Source organism: Theropithecus gelada, chromosome X (genome assembly GCF_003255815.1).
Source record: "Theropithecus gelada isolate Dixy chromosome X, Tgel_1.0, whole genome shotgun sequence".
Lineage (NCBI taxonomy): Eukaryota > Metazoa > Chordata > Mammalia > Primates > Cercopithecidae > Theropithecus > Theropithecus gelada.
The window spans coordinates 15,544,419-15,562,176 of NC_037689.1; the positions used below are offsets into that span (position 1 = coordinate 15,544,419).

At 43.8% G+C, this 17,758-nt stretch overlaps 1 protein-coding gene across 2 annotated transcripts in view; it reads right to left on the reverse strand.

Annotated features, from left to right (window-relative positions):
• Positions 1-17,758, reverse strand: part of MAOA (monoamine oxidase A) — an 85,194-nt gene that overhangs the window by 20,259 nt on the left and 47,177 nt on the right. For both annotated transcript variants that reach the window (XM_025372113.1, XM_025372114.1), the window contains 2 exons: positions 15,188-15,292; positions 14,359-14,450 (listed from right to left, as the gene is read on the reverse strand). In XM_025372113.1, coding sequence (XP_025227898.1) covers positions 14,359-14,450; positions 15,188-15,292 — 197 coding nt within the window. The remainder of the gene's footprint in view (positions 1-14,358; positions 14,451-15,187; positions 15,293-17,758) is intronic.

The window sequence follows — 17,758 nt, forward strand, 5'->3', positions numbered from 1 at the left end:
TAACAAGCAGAAAGGAATAGCATCAACATCAACAAAAAGGACATCCATACGGAAACCCCATCTGTAGGTCACCAACATCAAAGACCAAAGGTAGATAAAACCACAAAGGTGGGGAGAAACCAGTGGAGAAAGGATAAAAAATTCCAAAAACCAAAACGCCTCTTCTCTTGCAAAGGATCACAACTCCTCACCAGCAAGGGAACAAAACTGGACGGAGAATGAGTTTGACGAATTGACAGAAGTAGGCTTCAGAAGGTGGGTGATAACAAACTCCTCCGAGCTAAAGGAGCAGGTTCTAACCCAATGCAAGGAAGCTAAGAGGCTTGAAAACAGGTTAGATGAATTGCTAACTAGAATAACCAGTGTAGGGAAGAACATAAATGACCTGATGGAGCTGAAAAACGCACCACGAGAACTTCGTGAAGCAGACACAAGTTTCAATAGCTGAACTGATCAAGCAGAAGAAAGGATGTCAGTAATTGAAGATCAACTTAATGAAATAAAGCAAGAAGACAAGATTAGAGAAAAAAGAGTGAAAAGAAACGAACAAAGCCTCCAAGAAATATGGGACTATGTGAAAAGACCAAATTTATGTTTGACTGGTATACCTGAAATTGATGGGGAGAATGGAACCAAGTTGGAAAACATTCTTCAGGATATTATCCAGGAGAACTTCCCTAACCTAGCAAGGCAGGCCAACATTCAAATTCAGGAAATACATAGAACACCACAAAGATATTCCTCAAAAAGAGGAACCCCAACACATATAATCATCAGATTCATCAAGGTTGAAATGAAGGAAAAAATGTTAAGTGCAGCCAGACAGAAAGGTCAGGTTACCCACAAAGGGAAGCCCATCAGACTAACAGCAGATCTCCCAGCAGAAACCCTACAAGCCAGAAGAGACTGGGGGCCAATATTCAACATTTAAAGAAAAGAATTTTCAACCCAGAATTTCATATCCAGCCAAACTAAGTTTCATGACTGAAGGAGAAATAAAATCCTTTACAGACAAGCAAATGCTGAGAGATTTTGTTACCACCAGGCCTGCCTTGCCAGAGCTCCTGAAGGAAGCACTAATTATGGAAAGGAACAACTGGTACCAGCCACTGCAAAAACATGCCAAATTGTAAACACCATTGACACTATGAAGAAACTACATCAACTAGCGGGCAAAATAACCAGTTAGCATCAGAATGATAGGATCAAATTCACACATAACAATATCAACCTGAAATGTAAATGGGTTAAATGCCCCAATTGAAAGACACAGACTAGGCCGGGCGCGGTGGCTCAAGCCTGTAATCCCAGCACTTTGGGAGGCCGAGGCGGGTGGATCACGAGGTCAGGAGATCAAGACCATCCTGGCTAACATGGTGAAACCCCGTCTCTACTAAAAATACAAAAAACTAGCCGGGCGTGGTGGCGGGCGCCTGTAGTCCCAGCTACTCGGAGGCTGAGGCAGGAGAATGGCGTGAACCTGGGAGGCGGAGCTTGCAGTGAGCCGAGATCACGCCACTGCACTCCAGCCTGGGTGACACAGCGCGAGACTCCGTCTCAAAAAAAAAATAAATAAAAAATAAAAAAAAAAGAAAGACACAGACTCGCAAACTGGCTAAAGAGTCAAGACCCATCGGTGTGCTGTATTCAGGAGACCCATCTCGCATGCAAAGACACACATAGGTTCAAAATAAAGGGATGGAGGAACATTTACCAACCAGATGGAAAGCAAGAAAAAAAGCAGGGGTTGCAGTCTTAGTCTCTGATAAAACAGACTTTAAACCAACAAAGGTCAAAAGAGACAAAGAAGGGCATTACATAATTGTAAAGGGATCAATGCAACAAGAAGAGCTAACTATCCTAAATATACATGCACCCAATACAGGAGCACCCACGTTCATAAAGAAAGTTCTTAGAGACCTACAAAGAGACTTACACTCCCACACAATAACAGTGGGAGACTTTAATACTCCACTGTCAATATTAGATCAACGAGACAAAAATTAACAAGGATATTCAGGACTTGAACTCAGCTCTGGACCAAGTGGACCTAACAGACATCTACAGAACTCTCCACCCCAAATCAACAGAGTATACATTCTTCTCAGCACCACATCACACTTATTCTAAAATGACCACATAATTAGAACTCCTCAGCAAATGTAAAAGAACAGAAATCACAACAAACTGTCTCTCAGACCACAGTACAATCAAATTAGAACTCAGGATGAAGAAACTCACTCAAAACTGCACAACTACACGGAAACTGAACAACCTGCTCCTGAATGACTACTGAGAATTAACGAAATGAAGACAGAAATAAAGTTGTTCTTTGAAACGAATGAGAACAAAGACACAATGCACCAGAATCTCTGGGACACATTTAAAGCAGTGTATGGAGGAAAATTTATAGCACTAAATGCCCAAAAGAGAAAGCTGGAAAGATCTAAAATCGACACCCTAATATCACAATTAAAAGAACTAGGGAAGCAAGAGCAAACAAATTCAAAAGCTAGCAGAAGACAAGAAATAACTAAGATCACAGCAGAACTGAAGAAGATAGAGATTAAAAAAAAAAAAAAAAAAAAAAAACCCTTTAAAAAAATCAATGAATCCAAGAGTTGGTTTTTTGAAAAGATCAACAAAATAGATAGACCGCTAGCAAGACTAATAAAGAAAGAGAGAAGAATCAAATAGACGCAATAAAAAATGATAAAGGGGATATCACCACTGACCCCACAGAAATACAAACTACCAACAGAGAATGCTATAAACACCTCTATGAAAATAAACTAGAAAATCTAGAAGAAATGGATAAATTCCTAGACACATACACCCTCCCAAGACTAAATCAGGAAGAAGTCGAATCTCTGAATACACCAATAACAGGTTCTGAAATTGAGACAGTAATTAATAGCCTACCAACCAAAAAAAGTCCAGGACCAGACAGATTCACAGCTGAATTCTACCAGAGGTACAAAGAGGGGCTGCTACCATTCCTTCTGAAACTATTCCAATCAATAGAAAAAGAGGGGATCCTCCCTAACTCATTTTATGAGGCCAGCATCATCCTGATACCAAAACCTGGCAGAGACACAACAAAAAAAGAAAATTTCAGGCCAATATCCCTGATGAACATCAATGCGAAAATCCTCAATAAAATACTAGCAAACCAAATCCTGCAGCACATCAAAAAGCATATCCACCTAGATCAAGTTGGCTTCCTCCCTGGGATGCAAGGCTGGTTCAACATACACAAATCAATAAATGTAATCCGTCACATAAACAGAACCAATGACAAAAACCACAAGATTATCTCAATAGATACAGAAAAGGCCTTGGACAAAATTCAACAGCCCTTCATGCTAAAAACTCTGAATAAACTAGGTATTGATGGAACATATCTCAAAATAATAAGAGCTATTTATGACAAACCCACAGCCAATATCATACTGAATGAGCAAAAACTGGAAGCATTCCCTTTGAAAACTGGCACAAGACAAGGATGCCCTCTCTCACCACTCCTATTCAACATAGTATTGGAAGTTCTGGCCAGGGCAATCATACAAGAGAAAGAAATAAAGGGTATTCAACTAGGAAAAGAGGAAGTCAAATTGTCTGTTTGCAGATGACATGACTGTATATTTAGAAAGCCCCATCGTCTTAGCCCAAAATCTCCTTAAGCTGATAAGCAACTTCAGCAAAGTCTCAGGATACAAAATCAATGTGCAAAAATCACAAGCATTCCTATACACCAATAACAGAGAACCAAATCATGAGTGAACTCCCATTCACAATTGCTACAAAGAGAATAAAATACCTAGGAATCCAATTTACAAGGGATGTGAAGGACCTCTTCAAGGAGAACTACAAACCACTGTTCAACGAAATAAAAGAGGACACAAACAAATGGAAGAACATTCCATGCTCATGGATAGGAAGAATCAATATCATGAAAATGGCCATACTGCCCAAAGTAATTCATACATTCAGTGCTATCCCCATCAACCTACGACTGACTTTCTTCACAGAATTGGAAAAAACTACTTTAAACTTCATATGGAACCAAAAAAAGAGCCCGCATAGCCAAGACAATCCTAAGCAAAAAGAACAAAGCTGGAGGCATCATGTTACCTGACTTCAAACTACACTACAAGGCTACAGTAACCAAAACAGCATGGTACTGGTACCAAAACAGATATATAGACCAATGGAACAGAACAGAGGCCTCAGAAATAACACCACACATCTACAACCATCTGATCTTTGACAAACCTGACAAAAACAAGCAATAGGGAAAGGATTCCCTATTTAATAAATAGTGCTGGGAAAACTGGCTAGCCATATGCAGAAAGGTGAAATTGGATCCCTTCCTTACACTTTATACAAAAATTAACTCAAGATGGATTAAAGATTTAAATGTGTAACCTAAAACCATAAAAACTGTAGAAGAAAACCTAGGCAATACCATTCAGAACACAGGGATGGACAAAGACTTCATAACTAAAACACCAAAAGCAACAGCAACAAAAGCCAAAACAGACAAATGGAATCTAATTAAACTAAAGAGCTCTGGCACAGCAAAATAAACTATCATCAGAGTTAACTGGAAACCTACAGAATGGGAGAAAATTTTTGTAATCTACCCATCCGACAAAGGGCTAATATCCAGAATCTACAAAGAACCTAAACAAATTTACAAGAAAGAAACTACCCCATCAAAAAATGGGCAAAGGATATGAACAGACACTTCTCAAAAGAAGACATTTATGCAGCCAAAAAGACTTATGAAAAAATTTTCATCATCACTGGTCCTTAGAGAAATGCAAATCAAAACTACAGTGAGATACCATCTCATGCCAGTTAGAATGGCAATCACTAAAAAGTCATGAAACAACAGATGCTGGAGAGGATGTGGAGAAATAGGAATGCTTTTACAATGTTGGTGGGAGTGTCAATTAGTTCAACCATTATGGAAGACAGTATGGTGATTCCTCAAGGATCTAGAACTAGAAATACCATTTGACCCAGCAATCCCATTACTGGGTATATACCCAAAGAATTATAAATCATTCTACTATAAAGACACATGCATACATATGTTTATTGCAGCACTGTTCACAATAGCAAAGTCTTGGAACCAACCCAAATGCCCATCAATGATAGACTGGATAAAGAAAATGTGGCACATATACACCATGGAATACTATGCAGCCATAAAAAAGGATGAGTTCATGTCCTTTGCAGGGACATGGATGAAACTGGAAACCATCATTCTCAGCAAAGTAACACAAGAAGACAAAACCAAACACCACATGTTCTCACTCATAAGTGGAAGTTGAACAATAAGAACACATGGACACAGGGAGGGGAACATCACACACCAGGGCCTGTCAGGGGATTGGGGGCTCGGGGAGGGATAGCATTAGGAGAAATGCCTAATGTAAATAATGAGTTGATGGGTGTATCAAACCAACATGGCACATGCATACCTATGTAACAAACCTGCACGTTGTGCACATGCACCCCAGAACTTAAAGTATAATAAAAAAAAAAAAGAAATTATGAGTTAGCTCCAAGTATGCTAATCCAGGTTCTCTCTAAGCGTCAATATGCTTGTTTCAACACCCATCCTCTACTCTCCATCTTCATTGCCACAGCCCTGGTCCAGGCTACCAATATGTCCAGGCTATAGCAGTGGTGGCTCTTACTTGGTCATCCTGCATCCCCTCTTGTATCCTCCACACTATAGCCAATGAGGTCTTTTAAAAGTGCCAAACTCAAAAAACCCTCTGCTCAAAACCCTTCAATGACCTTCAATGGAGAAAGGACAAATCTTGAATGTGGCCAATAGATCCTGCACTATCAGCCTCTAGACCAGTCCTCCAAACTCCCCTTATACCACTTGCTCTTGTCATCACTATGGTCCAGCTACACTGTCCACTCAGTTGCTCAAACATGCCAATATCCTCACTTCAAGGCCTTCACAAATGCTTGTTTCTGTCCTCTATGCCTAGAAGATTCCATCAATGTACATCATCTACCCATCGCTGTCTCCCCACTCCCCTGTGAACTTTGAGTCATTTTTGAAAGATACCATTCTCCCCACATCATCCAACCTTTCCTGTCTCCCCACATACCTGTGGGTCATTTCTGGAAGGTAGCATCCTGCCACACACCATTGACTCTTCCTGTCTTGCTGCTACTCCTCTGGTTCATTTCTGGACGGTACTATTGCCCCCAAAACGTACACCCTTCCCTGCCTCCTCTCAGCAGTTGTGTCTCATTCCTAGAAGACAGTATCTCCGGAAACACATTTTCTATTTTCGTATGTCCCCACTGACTCTGACAGTCATTCCTAGTAGATACCATCTGCCTACACCATCCAATCTTCCTATTGCCACCCTAATACTATGGCTGATTTGGGGATATCATTACCTCCCCACTCCCCCACCCCACAACCAGATTCAACCTTCACTGTCTCTTCCAGAGCCTGTGTCACAATCTCGGAAGATATAATTCCCCCAGCACTATCTAGTCTCTCCTATCTCCCCCTTGCACCTGTCGGCCATTAGACGGCCTCCACACCATCTACTCTTGCTGTCTCCCCTCTAAACCTATGGCTAATTCCTTGACTATACCGTGTACCAACACTATCCAATCATAATGTCTCCCCTCAAGCCCTGGTGGCTCATTCCTGGAAGATGTATCTTGCTACAGCATTCCTGTCTTCCTGTCTCCCCCATTCCCAGCTATGTCATTCCCAAATACCACCCCCCAGAACATCCATCCTTCCTGTCTCTCCCTACCACTCCCCATGTGGCTCATTCCTGGAAGGTACCATCTCTCTAAACTCCTGTCTCCCCATATCCCTGTGGGTTGTTTCTGGAAGATACCATCCTTCCACACCATCTGCCCTTCTTGTCTCCCCAGCCACTGCACCTGTGGCTGTCTCCAAAGCCAATCCACCCTGTCTCCCAATTCTCTTGCGGGTCATTCCTGGAAGACACCATCTCCCAACACCACCCCTTTCCTGCCTCCCCCAGTCACCACCTGTGTGGTTCATTCCTGGAAGATACCATATTGCCACATCATCCAACCTTTCTATTTCCCCCTACTCCTGAGTCACATCTGGATGATACCACCCCCTCCCTAAGACATCTACCATTCCGTCTTCCCGCAGTGCCTATGTCACATTCCTGAAAGATACTATACCCCACACAAAACTATCCACTCTTCCCTGTCAGTCATTCTGTTAGATACCATCCCCCATCCTGTGTTCCCCTGAAGCACCACCAGTGTGGTTCATTCCTGCAAGATACCATCCTGCCACACAATCCAACCTTTCTGTTTCCCCACTACCCCTCTGGGTCATTTCAGGATGATACCACCTCCTCCCCAAAATGTCTACCCTTCCCTGTCACCCTATAGTGCCTGTGTCATATTCCTGATACTATCCCCTCTTACATTATTTACCCTGCCTTGACTCCCTGTGGGATCTCCGGGCCATCCTGGAAGATCCCATTCTCCTACCTCATCCATCATTCCCCCACTTCCCCAATTCCATAGTTCATTCCTGGAAGATACCATCTCCAATGCAACATCCATCCTTCTTCTCTATCCCCTGCCCTGTAGGTCATGCCTGGAAAATATCATTCTGCCATACCCTACCTGTCTCCCATCTACCCCTGTGGTCCATTCCTGGAAGATACAATCCCCCCAAAACACCCACCTGCCAGGGCTCATTCCTGGAAGATACCATCCTGCCACACCATCCACCCTTCCAACATCCCCCGGACCTCTAACCACCCTTGTGGCAGATTGCTGGAAGATACCATCTCTCTAAACCCAATCCACTGTTACCTACTGCCCCTGTGGGTCACTCCAGGAAGATACCATCCACATTCACCTTCCATCCTGTCTCCACCCCCACTACTGCAAGTGTGGCTCATTCCTGAAAGATACCATCTTGTGACACCATCCAACCTTCCTATTTTCCCGTACCCCTCTGGGTCATTTTGAGACGACATAACCACATCTACCCTTCCCTGTTTCCCCACAGTGACTATACCACATTCCTGAAAGATACTATCACAACCCCCCAACACTTCCACCTTGCCTTGTCTCCCCCTTTCCCCTTTGGGTCATCCAGGAGGATGCCATCTCCACATATCTCTTCCTGTGTTCCCCCCAGGCACCACCAGGGTGGCTCATTCCTGAAAGACACCATCTCTCAAAACACAATCCACCCTGTGTCCCTCTGCCCCTTTGGGTCATCCCTGGAAGATACCATCGTGGTCATCTTCCACACTTCCTGTCTCCTCCCTCTCCTCTGGGTCGTGGATGGAAGTTATCTCCCCCACCACTCCCAACTCTTTGGGTCACTACACAAAAAACAATGGCTGCCAACAAGCCAATGTTCTCTCCATCCCCTAGCTCCTGTGGACCATTCCTGGGCGGTACCATCCCACCTCACCATCCACTCTTCATGTTTCCCTACTGCCCCTGTGATTCATTCCTGGAAAATATATCCTGCCACACCATTCATGCTTCCTCTCTCTGCCCTGTCCCTCTGGGTCATTCCACAATGATACCGTGCCAGCCAACATCCCCCTGATGGTCTCCCCCACCACCCACAGTGTGGCTCATTCCTGGAAGATACCATCCTGCCACACCATGCAACCACTGTATCTCCCCACTACCCCTCTGATCATTTCGGGATGATACCACACCCTCCCTAAAACATCTAGGCTTCCCTGTGTCCCCGAAGAGCCTTTGTCACATTCCTGATATAACCCCCCCAACACTAATCCTCTGGCTCATTCCAGGACGATATCATCCCCCCACACTTCCGCCCTTCCTGTTTTCCCCTGCCACTACCCAGGTGTCTCATTCCTGGAAGACACCATCTCTCTAAACAAAATGTACCCTGTCTCTCCCTGCCTCTTTGAATCATTCTTGGAAGATACCATCCACCCATACCTTCTGCCACCCCCACCACTGTCATTTTGGCTCATTTCTGGACGATACCATCCTGCCAAACCATTTAACCATTCTACTTTCCTGCTATCCTCTTGGTTATTTTGTGATGATATCACCTTCTTCCTAAAACGTCTACCCTTCCCTGCCTCCTTGCAGTGCTCGGTTCATACTCTTGAAAGATACTATACCCCTTATATTACCCAGTCTGCCTTGTCACCCCCTTGGCTCTGTGGGTCATCCTGGAAGATACCATCTCCCTACCTCATCCATCAATCCCCCCCTCCCCGAATTCTATAGTTCATTACTGGAATACACCGTTTCTTCTACTGTATCCATCCTTCCTATCTATCTTCTGCCCTGTGGGTCATTCCTGTAAAAATAACATTCCGCCAAACCATCTACCCTATCGGTCTTCCCCTGATCCCAGTGGGTCATTCCTGGAAGATACCATGCCCCCCACAACCCCACCAGTGTGGCTCAATCCTGGAGGATACCACCCTGCCACACCATCATCATTTCCTGTCTCCCCCATCCCTCTAGGTCATTGCTGGAAGATATCTCCATCCACAACGTCTACCCTTCCATTTTCCCCCATGACCCTGTGGGTCATTCCTGGAAGATTTCATTCCACCAAACCATCTACGCTGACTGACTTCTCCCACACGGTGGCTCATTCCCAGAAGACATACCCTGCCACACCAGTCGGGCTTCCTGTCTCTCCCCTATTCCTCTGGATCATTCTTGAATGATATCATCTTGAATGATAACATCCACCTTTCTTGTCTCTTTCCACCACTGCCAGTGTGGCTCATTTCTGGAAGATACCATCCTGACACGCCATGCAACTGTCCTATTTCCCTACTATTCCTCTGGGTCATTTTGGTATCACTCCCTCACAAAACAACTACCCTTCCCTGTTTCCCTCCAGAGACTAAGTCACATTCCTGAAAGATATAACCCCCTCAACACTATCCACCCTGTCCTGTTTACCCTTACCCCTAAGGGTTATCCCGGAAGATACCATTTCCCCCACCATCACTCATCTTTCTTACTCTCCCAACCTTGTGGGTCATACCTGGAAAATATCATCCTGCCTCACCTTCCCCACTTGGTGTCTCCCCCCATCCTTCTGTGTCATTGTTGGAATGTATTCCCCACAACATCCACCTTTCTTATCACCTCCCAACCCTTTGAGTCACTCCAGGAAGATACCATGTCCCCAGTCAGGCCAAAATTCCCTGTGTCCCCTTAGCCCATGTGGGTCATTCCTTGAAAATATATCCTGCCACACCATTCATGATTCCTGACTCCCCACTACCCCCTCTGGCTCATTCCTGCATGGTATCACCCCCAATATCCACCGTTCCCATCTCCCCCCACCACTACCCTTTTGGCACATTCCTAGGAGATACCATTTGCCTAAACGTATTTCCCTGACTTCTGTGGGTCATTTGTGTAAGATACCATCCACATACACCCTTAGTGTCTCCCACTTCCACCACTGTCACCGTGGCTCATTCCTGGAAGATACCATCCTGCCATTCAACTATCCTGTCTCCCCTCTACCGCTCTGGGTCATTTAGGGATGATACCACTCCCTCACCAAAACAGCTACCCTTTCCTGCCTCCCTGCATTGCCTGTGTCATATTCCTGGAAGATACTATCCCCCTTACATTATCCACTCTGTCTTGTCTTTCTTTTGGCCCTGTGGGCCATCTTGGCAGATCCCATCCACCTAGCTCATCCATCATTCCCCTCCTTCCTCAATCTTGTAGTTCATTCCTGGAAGATACCATCTCCTCCATACCATGCATCCTTTATATCTACCCCCTGCCCTGTGGCTCATTCCTGGAAAATACCATTCCATGAAACTATCTACCTACCTGTCTCACCCCTACCTCGGTGGCTCATTCCTGGAAGATACCATCTCCCTACACCATCCACCTTTCCTGTTTACTTAACCCCACACATCCTGAAGACCATTCTTAGAAAATAGCATCCTGCCTCACTATCTTTACTTCCTATCTCCCTCTACCCTTTTGGGTGATTACTGGAAGATATCCCCCTCCACAACCTTTACCCTTCAGGTCACCCCCTTTCCCCTGTGGGTCATTCCTGGAAGATACCATCTCTCTATACCACCCATCTTCCCCCACCACCAACCACGTGGCTCATTCCTGGAAGATACCATCTTGCTACACCTTTCTAAACCCTCTGGGTCATTTCTAAACCACCTCCTCCACAAAACATCTAACCTTCTCTATGTTCCCACAGTGCCTGTGTCACATCCCTGAAAAGTAACATGCCCTCCCCCTACAAACACACTATCCACCCTGTCCTTTCTCCCCCTTGGCCTTGTGGGTCATCCTGGAAGATACTATGCCTACACTTTCCTTGTTCCCCCCAAACACCACCAGGGTAGCTCATTCCTGGAAGATTCCATCTCTCTAAACACAATGTACCATGTTTTCTTCTGCCCCTTTGGTTCATTCCTGGAAGATAACACTTCACCAAATCATCTATCCTACTTGTCTCTCCCAACTCTTGAGGGTCACTCCTGGAAATACCATCCTGGTCACCTTCCACACTTCCTGTCTCCTCCCACCTCTTTTGGTCATTGCTGGAAGTTATCCACGGCCCAATATACACCCTTCCTGACTCACCCCTGACCCTTTGGGTTACTCCAGGAAGAACCATGCCTTTGAACAAGCCCACCTTCCCTGCATCCCCTAGCTCCTGTGGACCATTCCCGGAAGGTATATCCTGCGACACCGGTCATGTTTCCTCTCCCTGTGCTACACCTCTGGGTCATTCCTGTACAATCCTATGAGTCATTCTTGGAAGAAACTATGACCCCTCACCATCCACCCTTCCTTTCTCCCCTCAACCACTGCCAGTGTGGCTCATTCCTGGAAGATACCATCCTGCCACACCACCAAAACGTCTTATGTACCCTCTGCCCTGTGGACCATTCCTGGAAAATTCCATTTTGCCAAATGATCTACACTACCTATGTTCCCTCTATCCTTGTAGGTCATAACTGGAAGAGATGATCTCCCTCACCCCATCTACCTTTGTATCTACCCCTTGCCCTACGGGTCATTTCTGGAATATATCATCTTGCCTCACCATCTATGTTTCCTGTCTCCCCACCATCCTTCCGGGTCATTGCTGGAAAACTCCCCTTCCCCTAAGACATCCACCCTTCTGTTTTCCCCTTTGACCTTTTGGGTAATTCCTAGAAGATACCATCTCCATCCACACAAACCAACCTTCCATTTCTCTCCCCAGAGACAGAGAAATAGCTGGAAAATTTCATTCTTCCCCACCACACATACACACATACACACACACACACACACACACACACACACACACACACACTATCTAATGTTGCCTGTTTCCCCTTGACCCTGTGGGCCATTCCTAGAAGATACCATACCCCCACAGGGATCCATCCTTGTTCCCCACTCCCTAACACTGTGGGGGCATTCCTGGAAGATGCAACCAGGCCACACCATTCACTCTTCCTATCTCATCCCTGCCTTTGTGGCTCATTTCTGGAAGACATACCCTGGTAATACCATCTATACTTCCTGTCTCCTCATTACACCTCTGGGTTGTTGGTGGATGATATCCCCGCAACCTCCACCTTTCCTGTCTTCCTTTTGCCCCTTGTGGTCATTCATAAAAGATACCATCCCACCACACCATCAACCTTTTTTGTCTCCCCCACTATCCTGGTGGCTCATTCATGGCAAACACCATCCACTATACTTGTCTCCCCTCTGAACCTGTGGATCATACCTGGAAGATACTATCTTCCTATCCCTATCCCATCACTCCTTCCTATCTCCCCCTAATCCCTGTGGCTCATTCCCAGAAGATAAAATCCCCCAATGCCATCCACCCTTCCTGTCCCCATCTCCCCTTGTTTCTGTGGGTCATTCCTAAAACACCACCCATCTTGCTCCATTATCCCTTTATCCCTTCTTGCTTTTGTGGGTAGTTTTTGGAAGCTATCATTCCCTCCTCCCACCACCACTGTCCAACCTTCCCTCTCTCCCTTTGACACTGTGTGTCATTCTTAGATCATACCATCTGCCTCACTACTATCAACCCTATGGGTCACTCCTGGAAGGTACCATTTCCACCACACCATCCACCCTTCCTGTCTCTCTCCTGCCCCATGGCTTATTCCTGGTAGATACTATCCCCCCAACTTCATCCACTCTTCCTTTCTCTCTCCTGTCCCTGTGTGTCATTCCTGGAAGATACCATTGCCCTACACTGTTCACCTTTTCTGACTCCCCTCTGCCCCTGCGGCTCTTTCTTAGTTGATGCACTAACTCCTTAGTTTCAGGTTAAAGCTTGCTTCATCAAAGAATGCTTCCTTTACCCTCAGACCATGTAAGGTTCTCCCTGTTACAGGAACTCTCCTAGCATTATGTAATTGTGTTCAAGGTCAGTCTTGCTTGCTAGAAGAACATAAACTCCATGAGGGTAGGGGCTATTCCTAAGAAGTTCGCCCCCATTCCTCAGTGCCTGGTATAGTGCCTTCACATAGTAGGCCCCACATAAACTAATAATACATGGTCTAATTGAAAACATTTTTATTATTACAGACTAGCTTTCCTCTCATTTCCTAGTATTCTACATCTATATGGGATTATCATTTTATTTTATTTTAAGTTCCGGGGTACATGTGCAGGTTTATTAGATAGGTAAACGTGTGCCATGGTGGTTTGCTGCACCTGTCAACCCATCACCTAGGTATTAAGACCCACATGCATTAGCTATTTATCCTGATGCTCTCCCTCCTCCCACCCCCTGACAGGCTTCAGTGTGTGTTGTTCCCCTCCCCGCATCCATGTCTTCTTAATGTTCAGTTCCCACACTTATGAGTAAGAACATGTGGTGTTTGGTTTTCTGTTCCTGTGTTAGTTTTCTGAGAATGATGGCTTCCAGCTTCATCCATGTCCCGGAAAAGGACATAATTTCATCCTTTTTTATGGCTGCATAGTATTCCATGGTGTAAATGCATCACATTTTTTAAAAATATCTTTTCAAATTGCTTTTGTAGGCAACCTTTCCAGGATATGAAAACACAATTATTGATTTTATTGCAGATCACACAACGCTTTCATTAAAAGAAATTCTACTTCATTCACCTACTTTTGTTAATTTTTAGATTCATTTTCTGTTCTAACCTACTTTGAGGTGCCCTCAACATTGCTACTGACTGAAAGATTACTAGGTTTCCTCTTAACTTTTTTTCTGTAAGTTGTTAAGAAAAGCACTGCAAGTTCAAGGCAAGATATAAAAGACAAGAAGGGAAGATAAAAAGTAAATTTTGAATGGTAAAGTCTACTTACTTTGTCCAGCAGATTTTGTCAATGAGCTCTTTCATGGTCATTTTGTCCCATTCAGCAGCATTTTTAGCCTCCCAGGGTGCATCAGCTGGAATCTGTAGAGAAAGGAAGTCCCCACTCAGGTTTGATGGTAACTGCCACCTCTTCACAGGAAGGGCCTCATGAAAACCTCTGAAAATGGGTCTCTTGGTCTCTGTGTTGAAATGTATGATTGGCATGGAATTCTATATAGAGACAGGGAGTGCGGTAGAGTTCCTTGGATTCTATGTCCTAATGCCATTGCCAAAACAATAATAATAGTGACAATATTATATATGTCTATGCACAAATTTATATGTAATTATTATAATGATGACAATATCATCATTATTATTGAAAGCTAATACCTACTTTATGTCCCAAATTCAAGTTTGAGAGATTGATATTACAGAGCCTAAGACTAAGTTAAAAAGCTTTGGGGTGGCAAGTCCTTCCCTCCTTTACTATCTAAAATGGCATTACAGACAGACAGACAACTGTAAGTAGAGATACTTGGCAAAAATGTCATATAAATGCTCAGTAGCATAGAGTTGAAGGCACACAGGCATTTGTATAAGAGAGTGGGTTGGTATGCTGGTTCCCTGCTATGAGGTCTTGGGTAAATTACATAATCTCTGGGCACTCATTTTTCCCATTTGTCAAGTGGAAATACAGCCAACTTTGCAGTTTGGGTACATTGGAAATGATATGCATTGGTGTCCGGAGCAATGTTCCCTGCACCATGGAAGGATATTAAACGGTTGCCATTGTTATTTCAGTAATGGGTCATGTGCAAACTGAACACACATTTTACCTCCTTCCCCATGTTATCTATTGTCCGCCACAGATTGTTGTAATCCAAATATGCAATGGGATTCCATACTGGTGGAAAGGCGCCCCGAAATGGATATGTTTTCCCCTAGAACATAAAAGCAAACAGAATCAATCAAAAAGAGTAATACCTTAAATTTGAATGGTATTCTAAAACAACAAAAAAGCAACCAACCTAAGACTTTCAAAGTAACCAGACCCTCTACTGTGTCAGAAACATTCCCTTTGACGGGAACTGAATACATTATACCTGTACAGGCCCCAATTTAATAAAATGTGCAGAATCTCCATGCTGCTGTGTTGGCTGGTTTTAATTTACAGTAAATAATAGCTTTACATTTATTTCTATTTATTTGGAAATTATACCTAAATAAAGGTAGCACATCCTAGTATCTAATGCTGGTGCTACAATATTCTCAACTCCTGAATTCCCATCTAATCTCTTGAGAAAGCTGTTCCCACTGAGACGAGAGCAGGATGATGACGTGGAGGACCGTCTTTAGACCACATATAGGACAAGAATAGCAAAGCGGAATATCTCATACTGTTGTTTAAGGTCTACAAAGGCTTAATAAAGACCGGCTAGACTACACGCTATGCCTGATTAAAGAATCAGATTATAAGCAGTGTGGAATATCAGGCACTTGCCACTGTGGGCTGCCAAGCATCCATTCCCCTTTCCTGGTGGTATCCTGGTTTCTTTCTGGGAAATTGCCACTCTTCTTTTCTGTATAGCTGTGTAGGAAGGATGGTCCCAGGTACCAGCTCCCATTACAGAAAATTATAAGTTAGATTTTTTTTTTTAAATCTCTACACCCAAGCTCCTGGTATAGCCTGGCTGTGAGCCTGTTATCTGAGTTTGGCCAGTCACACCCTCTCAGAGGACTCTGGCCATGGAGTGGGTCACCCACGTAGAGAAGAGAGTAGACTGTGGGTTTTCTTTCCCCGTGGCCAAGTGCTGAGCAGATGCTTCCTGCTACAAAGACCATGGCTACGGTTCCTGCCCCTAACTTGCCAGAGCTCTCATGCTCTTTGCTCATTCTCAAGTGTGGTCCTCCAGCCTCACATCAGTTCTGTAGGTCTTCTCATTTCCTTTCAGTACATTCCCTCTTGTTAGCCTGAATTGGTTTCTATTGCTTGGTACCAAGACCTCTAACATGAAGATGGCTCCTTCATTATTAGAAACCATTAACTTCATTTCATTGTGTAACAGCCAAAGTGCTAAGAAAAGCAAGGGTGAGGTGAGTCCCTAGGAAATAGACCAGAAATAGGTAGTTTATACAGCCTTATTTGCTCATTTAATTTCTTTTACTTTAAAAATAAATGTCTTGTAAATATTCATAAGGCCACATCTTTTCTACCAGTATAATTTGCATGATAATTTGATTTTTTAATTAAATAATTTACTTGTAGAAAGTCTACTGCATGCACTGCAGAATATTGAGAGCTGTATTGGATTTTTTAAAGGGCTAAAACAAAACTCCTGACCATCAGGGCAAGGACACAAGACATCACAAGCACGTGTATGCACACCTCCTGAGTAAGAATATATGGCGGCCATTAAGTGACAGGGAAGTAATTTTCCCTTCCACATAGCAAATTCAAATAACCTTGGCAGAATATGTGATCTCGTTTCTTATCTGAAAATGTTACGTTGTAACACTGCAATACAACTTTTTGAGACTCCCAATCCTTTATCATCATCACCACCATCATCACTAACATTTATTGAGATCCTTCTCCATGCCTGACACTGGCTAAAGCCCTTTATATGCATTATCTCACGCAATGCTCACTCCAATCCTGTGAAGGCAAAAACTATTGATATTTCCATTTTATAAATAAGGAAACTAAAGTCCAGCAGCAGTAGCTAGTATATCATAGAATGGAAATTTCCTGCTCCCAAAGCCTTTGCTCATAAAACATACTTTCCTGCCTCCTGTACAGTTGATGGAATGTGGAGATAGGTTTGTTCTAAAGGCATTTTTAAACTTCTCAACTTTCTCTTTCCCAAAAGAAAGAGAACTTTGAAATGTGAAACTTAGAAATCTTCCACGTGTACATTTTCTGTTTCTAAGGAGTAAAAATGGAGACTTAAGACGCTTCAGGGGTGGAAGACAACCACTGAGGGAACATAAACAACTTTGGAAAATGCTAATACATATCCTGAGAGAAATGGGCAAAGGTATTTTACATAGAAAACAAAAATAGCTATGGAGAAGAGAGGGACTGAGGGTAAGTAATAGCTCAGGGGCAGCCTCAGAGCAGCTGGTCCTTGTTATAATTCCTCCCTTAACTGAAATCTGGAAAAATCTACATTTTCCTCTGTAAAATGCATGTATAGTCAAGGAATAGTCTAATGCAAAACTGATCTTTGCTTTGGGAAAAAATGTTATTAAAAAACATAAATATTGCCCGGGAGGCTGCGGCAGGAGAACTGCTTAAACCCAGGAGGCGGAGGTTGCAGTGAGCCGAGATTGCGCCACTGCACTCCAGCCTGGGCGACAGACCAAGACTCTGTCTTAAAAACAAACAAATAAATAAATAAATAAAT